This window comes from Ptychodera flava, chromosome 7 (genome assembly GCF_041260155.1).
Source record: "Ptychodera flava strain L36383 chromosome 7, AS_Pfla_20210202, whole genome shotgun sequence".
In the NCBI taxonomy this organism is placed as follows: Eukaryota; Metazoa; Hemichordata; class Enteropneusta; family Ptychoderidae; genus Ptychodera; species Ptychodera flava.
In genome coordinates this window covers 42,224,348-42,236,466 of record NC_091934.1, presented here as the reverse complement: position 1 = coordinate 42,236,466, position 12,119 = coordinate 42,224,348, and the positions used below count along the sequence as shown (strand labels likewise).

The 12,119-nt window shown below is 36.1% G+C and overlaps 1 protein-coding gene across 3 annotated transcripts in view; it reads right to left on the bottom strand.

Moving 5' to 3' along the window:
* LOC139137597 (delta-1-pyrroline-5-carboxylate dehydrogenase, mitochondrial-like) overlaps positions 1 to 12,119 on the bottom strand; it is a 38,963-nt gene that overhangs the window by 14,323 nt on the left and 12,521 nt on the right. Inside the window, exons 1-3 of one of the 3 annotated variants that reach the window (XM_070705786.1) lie at positions 11,651 to 11,834; positions 1,022 to 1,121; positions 296 to 388 (exon numbers count right to left, since the gene is read on the bottom strand). In XM_070705786.1, the coding sequence (XP_070561887.1) occupies positions 296 to 388; positions 1,022 to 1,121; positions 11,651 to 11,691 (234 nt within the window). In that variant the 5' untranslated portion in view covers positions 11,692 to 11,834. Of the gene's footprint in view, positions 1 to 295; positions 389 to 1,021; positions 1,122 to 3,070; positions 3,215 to 11,650; positions 11,835 to 12,119 lie in introns of those variants that run through there. The other 2 variants (XM_070705788.1, XM_070705789.1) reach the window with 2 other exon arrangements.

The following is a 12,119-nucleotide window of genomic DNA, read 5'->3' as shown; positions in this document are numbered from 1 at the left end:
AGCCGTCTGCCAATCACCTGCCAGGTCAAGCGTTACACGACCTCAAAGATTCTTTAATGTGTACTTTTCTGTGTATAAGATATTTGTCAATAGTGGACAGAGCATTAACCCTTTCACCTCAATGTCCCTCTCTTGATGTCCAACTTCACCAAAGAAAACAATCAGACTGGTTGAATGCTGTAGTGGTGAAACAGTTAAACTCAATCACATTCAAATTCTTCTAACAACTAGTTATGCAAATTAGATATGCTAAACTGATAAACAAGTGAATGAAAGATATGTTTTCTATACGTACCAACACTTGGTATCTAAAATTACCAGTGAATATTTTCTCTCCTCCAATCACCACTGGAATCTCCTCACATTGTCCATCTAAATTCTTCAAAGCCTGGAAAATTAGGGACAAACACACTTGAAGAGAACTGACAGACACTTGAAGAGAACTGACAGACTTGTAAAACATACAGGGATGTAGAAAATAACTGGCAGCTGTAATAAAACAACCAGCTGTCAGCTAAAATTTGCTGGCTGTGAAAATTTAGTTTTAGTCAAAAATCAGGACATTTTGTACAAACTTAATGTGCACATACACTACTTGTAACCACTTGCACTTTTATTTTTGCCACCTGTAACCAAAATTTTCTACTTCCCTGACATACCTACAATATCGGCATTAAGTTCAACCTTATTCAGAAGTTTCTTTCTCTTTTGACAAAAACCAGTAAATTTGTTTGGTAAAATCACAACAAACTATTGTTTATGAATTTCTGATGATATTTAACTGGTTTGAAAATTCCTATGATATTCACTGAAGTAAACAAAATGTCATTTGAGGGTGTGCAAATTTAAAATATACATGTGGCAAAATGTAACAGGATCTAGTAATATCACTCATTTGTTGACATACTGCCATATTTATTATTTTATTAGGTGTTAAAGCAAACAAACAAATAAATGAATAATGAATAATAAATGAATGAACGAATTTAATTTCTGCTCCCTGTTTTGTGATTTGACTCACCTCTTCCAACTTTACCCTTTCTGGACTGTCTTTGGTGTAGTCAAACAACGGTTCATTCTGGATTGATTGTGTTGCCATGGCTTGTATGTGAAATTTTAATCTGCAAAAGTGTAGACAAACCACTTTGTTCAGCGCACATACAGACTTAGTTATTCTGACAGGGGGGGGACAGCACACTATATGCAACTTTGATGCATTCATATTACATGTAAACATATCACTTGTATAATGAATTCAGAAAGTTTCACTTAAATTATGCCCTATGTCAATCTTTCTGCTTCCTTGATTAATCATATAACATAAAAATTCTGTGATGCCATATTTTTTGCTATCAATGCTTGTCTGAGGGTGTCTTTCATAAATGGGCCAGTACAGTAGCTGTAACGTTTGATAATATTTTTCACTATTTTGCATTGCAAAGTCAATTGCAAATTCTTGTTCTACCCTCAACTACTTAGCTTGTCAATGTTGTAGCTATATGTGTGAAATGCACTGTTATCGTTTGCATTTGAATTCTAGTCCGGACCACAATTCACTTGTCAACAATAATAATGCAGTCTACACATGTACAGGCTGAGCTGACAATCTGAATACTGTGTATCTCAACATGCTTCAGTGAGTAGAACAAGAAACAACTTGTATTTAAAAAAACATAAATACTAAGAAAATCATCAAATGTTACAGCAATTGGCCATTTAATGGCAAAAAATGCAAACCCTAAAATAACAATGACTTGCACTTCAGCTTTGTTAAGGGCTACATTTCTTCAATTTTGCCACAGTGTTTTTTGTAAATAGCTGCCTAAAAATGGTAAATATCTGAGAGAGTTGTCTAGTAATAAGCTAAAGTCAACAAACTGGTATTAATCATCATGCAAGATTTCTATGTAGTTGTAAAATAGCCACAGTTGGTCACATGGTAATTGTGTGCTCACTATGAGGCAAGCAAGTTTCAGTAACAATAACAGTATGGAAAGTTTCTGATCTTCAAGATAGAATGCACCTTGGGGACAGTAAAGTTTTACAGTACTCTTTTGGTCTACTGCTAGTGATGTTCATTTTGAAGCTCATGAAGTAAAAAAGTTTTTCACTGCCTTATTTTTGTGATAATCAAACAATTTTTCCGGTAGGGTTAACTCAAGGATGGCAACCATTTTAAGAGTCGGGAAATATTATTTTACATTTTGAAAGGGAATGAATTTTAAGTTTGATTATGGAAAGTTTAACCACAAGTTTAAGTCTTTAACTTTCAAGGCGCATACTTACTTCTTTAAACCTACTCTACAAAGAAGTTGAAATATGACAAATTGGCGAGAAGATTTCAAAAATAATTGAAAAAGGACATACCAATACAGGACCATAAACAGCCAGTTAAAAACTGGACAGCCAAAAGCAATAGATCATGATAAATTTGACAGTCAACATTCGAACTGGGCATGGTTTCTAAATTAATTTACATATTACTGTCTGCACATTTTCACTTTATGCCTCTATTCAACCGCTGTTAGTGTTACACTGAACATAGTTTACATATTACTGTATTCGCTTTTCAATAAGGTTTTGATCTTCCACAGCAATACTTCATACATTTTTTTCGAAAGTTCTTGGTAAACGGCTTCACTCTCGAGTCTATCCAAGTAAATAATGACACGTTGAGTTGATTGGCAGGGTGAAATGCAGCTTCAAAACAAGCATAATGTTTTTTTCAGTCGACAGTAAATCACTGAACTGATGAATGAAACGGAAACCTGTGCATCCAATATGGACGTTTCTGCAACTTTAGAAGCCTACGTTAGGAACACTTTAAAGATACGATGTGGTTTTAATATAAGAAGTTGAAAGAAAACGCTTAGTAAGTACAGACCACGCGCACTGCACTTCAAACAAAAGACAGACTGACATGACAGATGGATAAACCGAGGACGCGAACCCCAGCTGCACTCACACACACCCCCCGTGGTGGTCTGATCATGCACACACAAAACGAAGCAGGCATTCGAGAATTTGCAACAGAAGACGTTGACAAAGAGGGAAATTGTGCTATACTTACTGTCAAGAAATTCAACAGGGCAAAGTTTCAGTGATAAAGTAAGGAGATGTTTTGCAATGAAGCAAGAGGCTTGCGTGTAACAATGCAAGATGTCAGTACTGTCACACACCACATGAAAGGAAGTACATGTGGTCTGCTTACTGCAATGCATGCTGGGTGTCTGGGCCATTATATTATTTCACAGGGTGTCCACTTTGAAAAGAGGGACGCTTATAGAGTCACTGTACTGCCTTGTATACCGCGACTCGAGGGGATATCATAAGCATTTAAAGCTACGTGATAAATTCTGATTTAAAAGGTAAACTTTGGATTAGTGAAGCTTTAAAAGGTTCATCGATAACAGAGAGTTTATTATTTTCACAATTCAGCATTTTGAAGGCTCAATCTCTGGATGTTTCACTAGTGTGAGCACTCGCAATCGGAGAAGATAAATCAGACGATTATGATACAGACGAGATTATTTTGCTTGCATATTGTACCATTTACACGTATTTCACTGATCTGGGACGTCTCGCTGTTGTGCTTCAGAATTTACTAATTCTAATAAATGCAAAACTGAAAAAATAATCAACTTCATTATCAAGCACAGGGGAGTGTATCGGATTATGCAAGACATTTAGACAAGAGTAACACAAAATAAATATAGAAAAGCATCGATTTTTATCAAATCAATACAACACTTTACTTAGCACAATGAATGTTTCATTTTCACACATATTGCATTATGTAATTCAAATGTATCAAGATTTGCTCAGATATTGAACATTTGAAACACTGCAATGTGTCAATGTGGAGGGTGGCAACTTTGAAATGAAATATCTTTAATATTCATATATGGAAGAAAAAATAAACTGCGTTCTTTTGCAAATAAAGGGTTCCTCCTTGTGTAAGAAATTACTTACATCAGCTCTAGACAAAGATTGTTAAAAACAGAATTATAACTTAAAACACAAATTTCAAAAAAACAAATAAAGTATCTGGATAATCGACATCATCAAAGGTAATGCCAATATTGAGACCCAAATCCTAGCTTTAATTTCATTTTGAAGCACCTAAAAATAAATAAAAAACTGTAGTCTTTACTCTGAAATGTCTAAAATAATGTTACAAATCTTTGAGACATGGGTGACAAATACATTAATGCATTTTAAATTTTCGGGTCAAAAATGAGCTATAAAATCGACAAAAACTACATTTCCCTGAATTTAGGGGCAGTCCTTGAAGCTGTTCACATAAAAAGGTCTACATAAATGGTTTGGTGGCAGGAGGTCAATATTTTATTCTATCAGTAGGCAGTGTAAGTGCAAGTCCCTGATTGGATATCTCCTGCACTGTGGCTGTGTACAGGTGCAGATGCACACAGCTGTTGTGCAGGCTTTCATTTTTACTCAGTTCATTTCTTACATCCATTCATTCATTCATCACAACTGCTATCCCCGCATACTGTTTCCTGAATGGTCAGTCTTCACATGGTAAATATGTTTATGAACAATTTCCTTCCAGGAGCATGAATAATGATATTCAAGTATAAATTAAGACTTGCCAATGTGTTCAAAGTCAGTCAAATTCTAGGGCTTGCAGTCAGTTGCTGTCAGCTCCCTTGGAGGGAAAAGAGCCTATTTCTCTCTCCCTCCCTTCCTGCCCTCACATTTATTGCCTCCGAAGACGTCACCATCAGAGGTAAGACTTCCCTGTGTTATTCAACTGAATATTCAACAGAATACAGTAACTGTTTCTTTAAAGTTCAGTGGAAATTCTTTGAAACACGGATACAATAAATGAGGGCAAGGCTTGACAAGTTTCTGTTTGACTACAACTATACATACGCGCCATGGAGTTTCAAATTTAAAAGTTACATTACCTGTGTATTTCTGAAACCATTTCAAATGTATGTCGACATTTCATTTGTAAATGTTATGCTGTATTTGCTTACCTGAAACTAACTTTCAATTTTTACGTATATTTTGCTAATCAGAACCGTACAATTACATACATACGTTTGGAATATACACTGTGTAAACTAAGTAATGGTATAAGCTCCATGATAAAGAGTTATTAAAGTGCCATTCTCAAATCGTACACAAGTGTCCAGAGAGTGTCAATCGGGCCCAATTAAGCTACGTGGGCGTTGTGGATCCTACAGGGGGTTGAAAGTCAGTGGGTGGGAAAATATTTGTTGCTCCATTTTCACAGTGGGCAACTAAACAAATGAACAACAGGTAGACATCATCGGATGCGGGTGCATCTAAGATAAACAATACTTCATCATCTTTTTAAGGTGATACTGAAGGATTCAAAGTGCGTGTTGGTTGCTATCGCTGGCAACATTCCAAACGTACACTTTCGCACGTGTAAAATCATACCATTCTATTGTTTTCTACGGATTTTTGACTCCTAGTATTTTGAAAATGCTCAAAATCTTTCAACACTCTCAATTGTAAACCAATTTAGCTGACTTTTGGTAGGATTATTGAAGTCATACATGAGCATGCATTTCTAAAAATTCCGAACCGTTTATGAGATATCGCCGTAAAACTCTTCAAAATTTCACAAAATGACACAGTAGATACTTTCCTGTTCAAAAATCGTTTGTACTTGAACAGATAACCTAATCCATGCTAGGGTCTCTAAACAGGTATCTCAAGTGTTAACTTCTGAAATTTTGGAAAATTTGGAGCAAATTTGTGAGAGCTGAAACGTTTTAAAGAAGAGCTGTGAAAATTTGTATATGTGTGACGTCACTGACCAATCGCACAACAAACCTGCATCTTTTGGAATCGTAATATGGTTCTGTAAATCTTTATTATGCAAAGAAAACCATGAAAGCTTTGCATTTTGATTGATTTTGGAAACTACCCTTAACAACTGTTGCTTAGCAATTTGAATCCTTCGGTATCGCCTAAAGCTGACAAAAACTGTACTTGTATGTCGCCAGTCAAAGTTTATTGTGAACAAGATCTTTCAATCCAAAGTAAAATGAAGTCCTAATGAACCTGAAAAGATACCGTAGTACACTTCATTGTGACGGGTGTGGGAACATTTGCCATTAGGAAAACTCAAGTTACTTGGTAGTTCTTGTGGTGAGGACGGGGGCATTTGGGGGTACTGGGGAAGGGAGGGGGAAAAATGGCATCATTTTACAAGTGGTACAGCCACAAAATGTTGTCAAATCGCCGTACACAATACACAGTGCCATAATTACATGGCTTCAGTGTTTTGTGTATGGCGATTTGACATCATCAGTTTGTGGCACTTGTAAAATCATAATGGTGCTGAAAATATTGTTCGTGCGATTGTGGGCGAGCGGTTGTGAATAGGTTTTACTTTTGTATTTTGCCAAGAATTCGTTTAAAATGCACTTTAAAAAAACTGGACACACATTACAGTTTTTGTAATAAGCTAGTAGGCTCCATTGTGAATTTCTGCTTAATTTTGTTTCTTCTCCCTGATGAGTTTCAAATATGTGTAAATCTTTAGATGCTATTCAGATATGCATGGAGATATTACCATTGTACACTATGGCATAACTAAACCTACTTACAAATTCATAACTTGGTGCTCATGCTCAAAAAAAAACCATTCCAAAAAACCTTGACACTAACTAATACAAATACTGAGAAAATACATTGTGCACAAGTGGAGGTAAATATCATTAAAAGTCCTACGAATATATTCACAGATTTTTAGCAAAAAGGAGATCTTGCAAAATACAATATGAAGTATAATCTCATTCAGCAGGACTGTATTAAAATGACTTGGAAAGAACACTAACAAAAATTTAAAACACTAAGGTGTTTTGGAATTTCTATGCATAATTACCAAGAAATATTTTCTAATGATTCAACATTTGGTTCTGAAGTAATATAACTCTACTTCAGAATAGGCAAAAACTTTATTTACTGTAAGCACTGTACTGCACATTTTGACCTACTCTTAAAATAAATATCTAATCACTGAATGCTAGAAAATCAATAATTATCACAAATCTGTAACATAGAGGGCATTAAATCTATGTATATTTTTTCATGTTTTCAGAATGTGGAAAGATCAAAAAAGGTCAAGCACAAATCGATCTGTACAAATCTTTTGGGACAGTTTTGTAAATACAAGGCTATCCAGATCGCATTATATATTTGAATTTCAGTAAAAATTTTATAAAATTTTCAGATTTCCAGGTAATTTCTAAATTGTACAAGCTAGGTTTATCTAGCTTGAATATCTAGTATATGTCATATATAAACCATTCATACGTGTACTTTAAATGTGTCAGCTGGCAGATACTGTTATCGCCCCTCAAAATAGTAACATTGAATCAGATGACCTTTGACCTAATAAATATTTGCATAACACAAACCAGGAGCTGTAAGGGGCATTAACGTGAACCCTGGCACTATGTTAAAGTAGAGTAGTCATCTAGGGTCAGTTAACCCTTGACACAGAAAACATTGATGAGGTACTGATGGCACAGATATTTGGCAAAAACACTTGGAACATTGTTAAATGTCAAATGTTCTGGATATCAAGGGACTCTTACTTTTTACAGGACATGACAAACAAGATAATTTAAAAATCGGCAAACAGAGGCTACAAATGCCAGCCACTAAGAAGGTATAAAAGACCCAGAAAACTGGAAACAAGCTTTACTCCTCTGCTTTTTACAATAAATAAAATTAACAATACCTTCTCCTATAGTTTGGGACCTCAAGAAATGTTACATGAAAATCAGTGCATGAAGGGGCCTTTACTCATCACTGTGATATAACGCAAATTATCATCATTAAAATAAATATTTGCTGGACCAAAAGTTACAATTGGCATGAGCAGTAAATTAAAATTAAACAAATCTTGCATCATTATTTTATCTCTGGTGACATGATGGCATAGAAAAACTTATACCTTTGATTATGAGGCCTGCATGGTTGGTCATGTGGTTTCAAGGAAAATAACCATCCTGTTGAAAATCATATCCTGGGGGGGGCTTGGAAGATTTGGGGGAAAAAAAAGATGCCAGGTGGAGTTGCTCGAAAAAAAAAATCTGGCTTTAAGTGGCTGATGGAAAAAAATTATGGACCTTTGCGACTCGGAAAAAAAAAATCTTGGCAATTGTTCGATGCACACTGCAGCATCAATAAAAATCAAGCAGTAGCTCTGGAGTTTTATAAAGCATAAACCATTTCAAGCTTGAGGAACAATAACTGAATATGAACAATTGTACAGTATACATGACCTTCTGATGCTGAAATTGAAATTGCTCACCAGTGTTTTCAAGAAATGTGTAAATCTGAATGTAAGGATTTTGTCAAAATACCACAAGAAGAGAGACAGCCTGCAAACATTTGACTATTATCGTTTGCGTATAGAAAACTCATAACAATGAAAAATGCGTAGAGACTCAATCCAATGTGTAATATTATTACGCATTGGATCGACTCTCTACACATTTTTTCATTGTTATGAGTTTTCTATATACGCTTGTTTTATTCGTAAATGCGAACACTGTTATAGTGAATTATCTTACCAATGTTTTTCTTAACAAAAGCGAATGTGTTTTGATTAGAATTGAATGAGTTTGATGGTTTTGGGGAAACTACTATGTGGTAATGAAGAATGGGAAATGGGCAATGAAATGAGCAGACAGCAGGTGATTTAAGATTAAATGTTACATCTTCACTGCAAATAAAACCATAGGTGTGTCATAAATAATACAAACAAAACAAAATCGTGTTTGTTTGTTTTGTTGTATGTGAGCCACGTCTAAGACACACAACAAAAGTACTGTTTCAGTCAGTAAATGTCACCTCAGATGCCACCAGAGAAAACCATTTCCACTCCAAAATTTCATTTTTCGCCTTGCGAGTGGGGGACATCCCCCTCTCGCCGCTCTCCCCCCCTCGTTCGCTACGCTCACTCGCCACTCAGTCGCTTCGCTCCCTCGCAGTCCACCCGTCTACTATCTTAAATTACCCAGCTACTTTCAATGTAAGGACAACAGGTTACACTGACAAGTAAATGCCATATCTGTACATGATTTTACAAATATGTTTTTGTAAAGTGAATCAAAAATGTACATGTATTTACATAACTTCATTTAGTTTCTTGAATATAGTCTGTGTGCGATAGAACAGCATCTTGTTACTGGGTGTGAAAAACCAAGCAAACAAACATTGCACCGAAATTTGGTAAAAAAAAATATATCTCGAAGAAGGAAAGTGAAAAAAAAGTTGCCAGCATATGCCCTGTAGAAAAAAAATAATTCATGGTGAAGCACGTGGGAAAAAAAATAATGGCTCTCCACCAATCTTCCAAGCCCCCCCCCCCCCCAGGACATCAAATGGTCCACCCCCAATTTATTCATGTATTGATCGAGTGAAAATGGGCCCAATTGTTATTTGTTGTTGAGCATTCATGTAAGCTATATTATCTTGTCTGTGTATGCATTTTATATCTGTTGGGTAAAACCATAGATGGTAGAGGGGTTGAAGATCTTCCCCAACTTCCTCTGATAGTCTTATGCTAATTTACACAATCATCTTTAGAATTTAATCTGATGACACTGTGATGCAAATTGCATCTGAAGGTTGTTAAATCATAATACTTAATGATACTATCTGTGAAGTTTAGTGTTAAAATAGTTTTTAACACAATGAAGGGTTGTTGGGGACATATTTGCGAAATGTGAAGAGGTATTTTTTATCTGCATCTGTTAACAATAAAAGAAACATTAAGATTAAGTGCATTTCACATTATACCCCTTTCACCACCATGGTATAGCCCAAAGCCATTGTTATCGATAGTGGTTGTGGACCTCTTTACAGGGAAGTAGGGGTGAACAGGTTAAAAAAAGCTGAATTGTCATCAAGTTAGTAGAACTTCCAAATTTTGGTGAATCTCCCACTGTTTGTGGTGAGTGAGTCTATATGCTAGGAAATGGGCTGAAATGGTTAAATCGAAAAATAGGGCCAAATGTACAACCTTTTCCCTAATTTACAAACACTTATCTTATTGAACAACAACTGTTTAAAATTTACAGGCAAATTTGTACTGAGGAGTTGTACCATTGTTGATCATTAACTGAAAGAGTTTGGTTTGTGCACGACAAAAAAGTGCCACTGGTAAAAAGAGGTCACAGTATGGTATCACCAAATACCAGGCTAGTCAAAGGAAATGGGACACCTTTGATGTCCTTTACAAAAGAAATATTATACATGCTCATTGAAGCACCAGGTAAAGAAAGTTGAATAAGATTAAATGTCTGTGATTTGGGTTAAGGGTTATCATCAGAAGAAACACAGTACCAAAGTGGGTCAAAAAGTGCTGAGTCAGCAGATTTCACACATTATGCTGTGCATTTCACTCCAAAAGATACATTTTCAGACTTTTCACATAATTTCCTTATGACATTTCAGTATTTTCACCAGATTACTTCATGATCTTGTCACGGTCCATGACGGAAAGCATATAACTTAAATTCACGGCACAGAGCAAATATATCATTATGCTGTTTAGCTATGGAATGTATAATGGCTGACTGTACCTTCAACTTTAAAAATCTTGCACATGAAAATGTTGAAATAAAGTATGTGCAGGTAGTGATATAGATAAGAAATGGCTTTTTAACTGGTATATTGTGGTGAAGCTATGTAATGTGCTATTTGTGAGATTCCTTTATCATGCAAGGGAATTTATTGTTATACCGGTACAAACAATGTGTAGTATTTCAGTTGCAGTTTATTTGTCGAAAATGAAATGAAACTAAAGCAAACAAACAAATAAACAAACCCCCAAAAAGTCAATTTTATGACATCATGATCAGAGGCTAGTATTAGTAAGAATATTGAACACCTGATAGTGACTGTCAATCTGCACTTGACTGAGAGTGCAGATGTGCTCTATCCTGAATGTAAATTACAAATACAGTCTTTGATCGGTTCAAAAATAAATTTGATGGCGTCAGTCGACAGCTTGTCGAATAGTCCGTTACTGCTTCTATCAGTATCACTGTGGCATGTGTGTGCGAGTTGTGCTGGCGTGATGTTACCATGAAACAAATAGAAAAACCTAAAGCTGGGCAATACATACTGGGTTTAAAGTTTATACGCTGGACCTGACATTTTCTCGCGATCGACTGCTTTGACCATGGAGCTAAAAGCTCCATGCCATGACATACCGGCGGTTTTCCTGTGATCAGCTGACAGACGCGCGACGATGCACTTGCCATCGGATATGGCCGGCTCCTCCACGCTATTGATAAAGGATAATAACCTCTAATCACCCATGGTAAGATAGCATTTCCATTGCAAATGACACCGATGATTCAAAAACTTCACAATCATGGAATCATACTTTTAACATCGTAATAACAGACGATCGATCAAAGCACCACACAAGTTGTTTTTCGTTCGTACACAAACTTTTCCATGAGATTACATAACGCCACTACCATAACGTTACTGGCTAAATGGCAAAATGCCAATATTACATGCGCAACTCCATGTACACTTCACCACACGGTCACGTCCCTTCACCAGCGATCTCACATCAAACAGTGCATTGAATCAACATACGAAAAAAAACTTTTACCTTGGAGCCCGTCTAAGGATCCGCAGCGTAACAGTGAACATGGCTTATCGTACACCGCGTTCTCGATGGCTTCAGTCATGTAAATTTTGGTGTTTGATTTACGCAATTTGAAGGATTACGTACACACTACATGTATCCTACACACAACCGGCGAACTGAATGGGACTGCGGAAGACTAACCTTTCACACAAGCCCCGGCGGCTTTCAAAAGGGTTTCCGGCCTTGATCAATTTAACATGTCATTTGCCACAAAACGAACTACATCCACTTAAATGTAACCTTGACATTTTGTACCATCGAAATTTAGGTAAATACAATTAATTATTTTTAATAAAATTATCTTAATATTTTCCCATGATACCCGGCGGGGGTGTGTCGTGGGCGTTCCTAAACGTCGAATATAGCGCGATGGCTATACGCCAATCAAGCGTGGCCGTCATGGTAACTGTCCAATCAAAATGCCTGAACA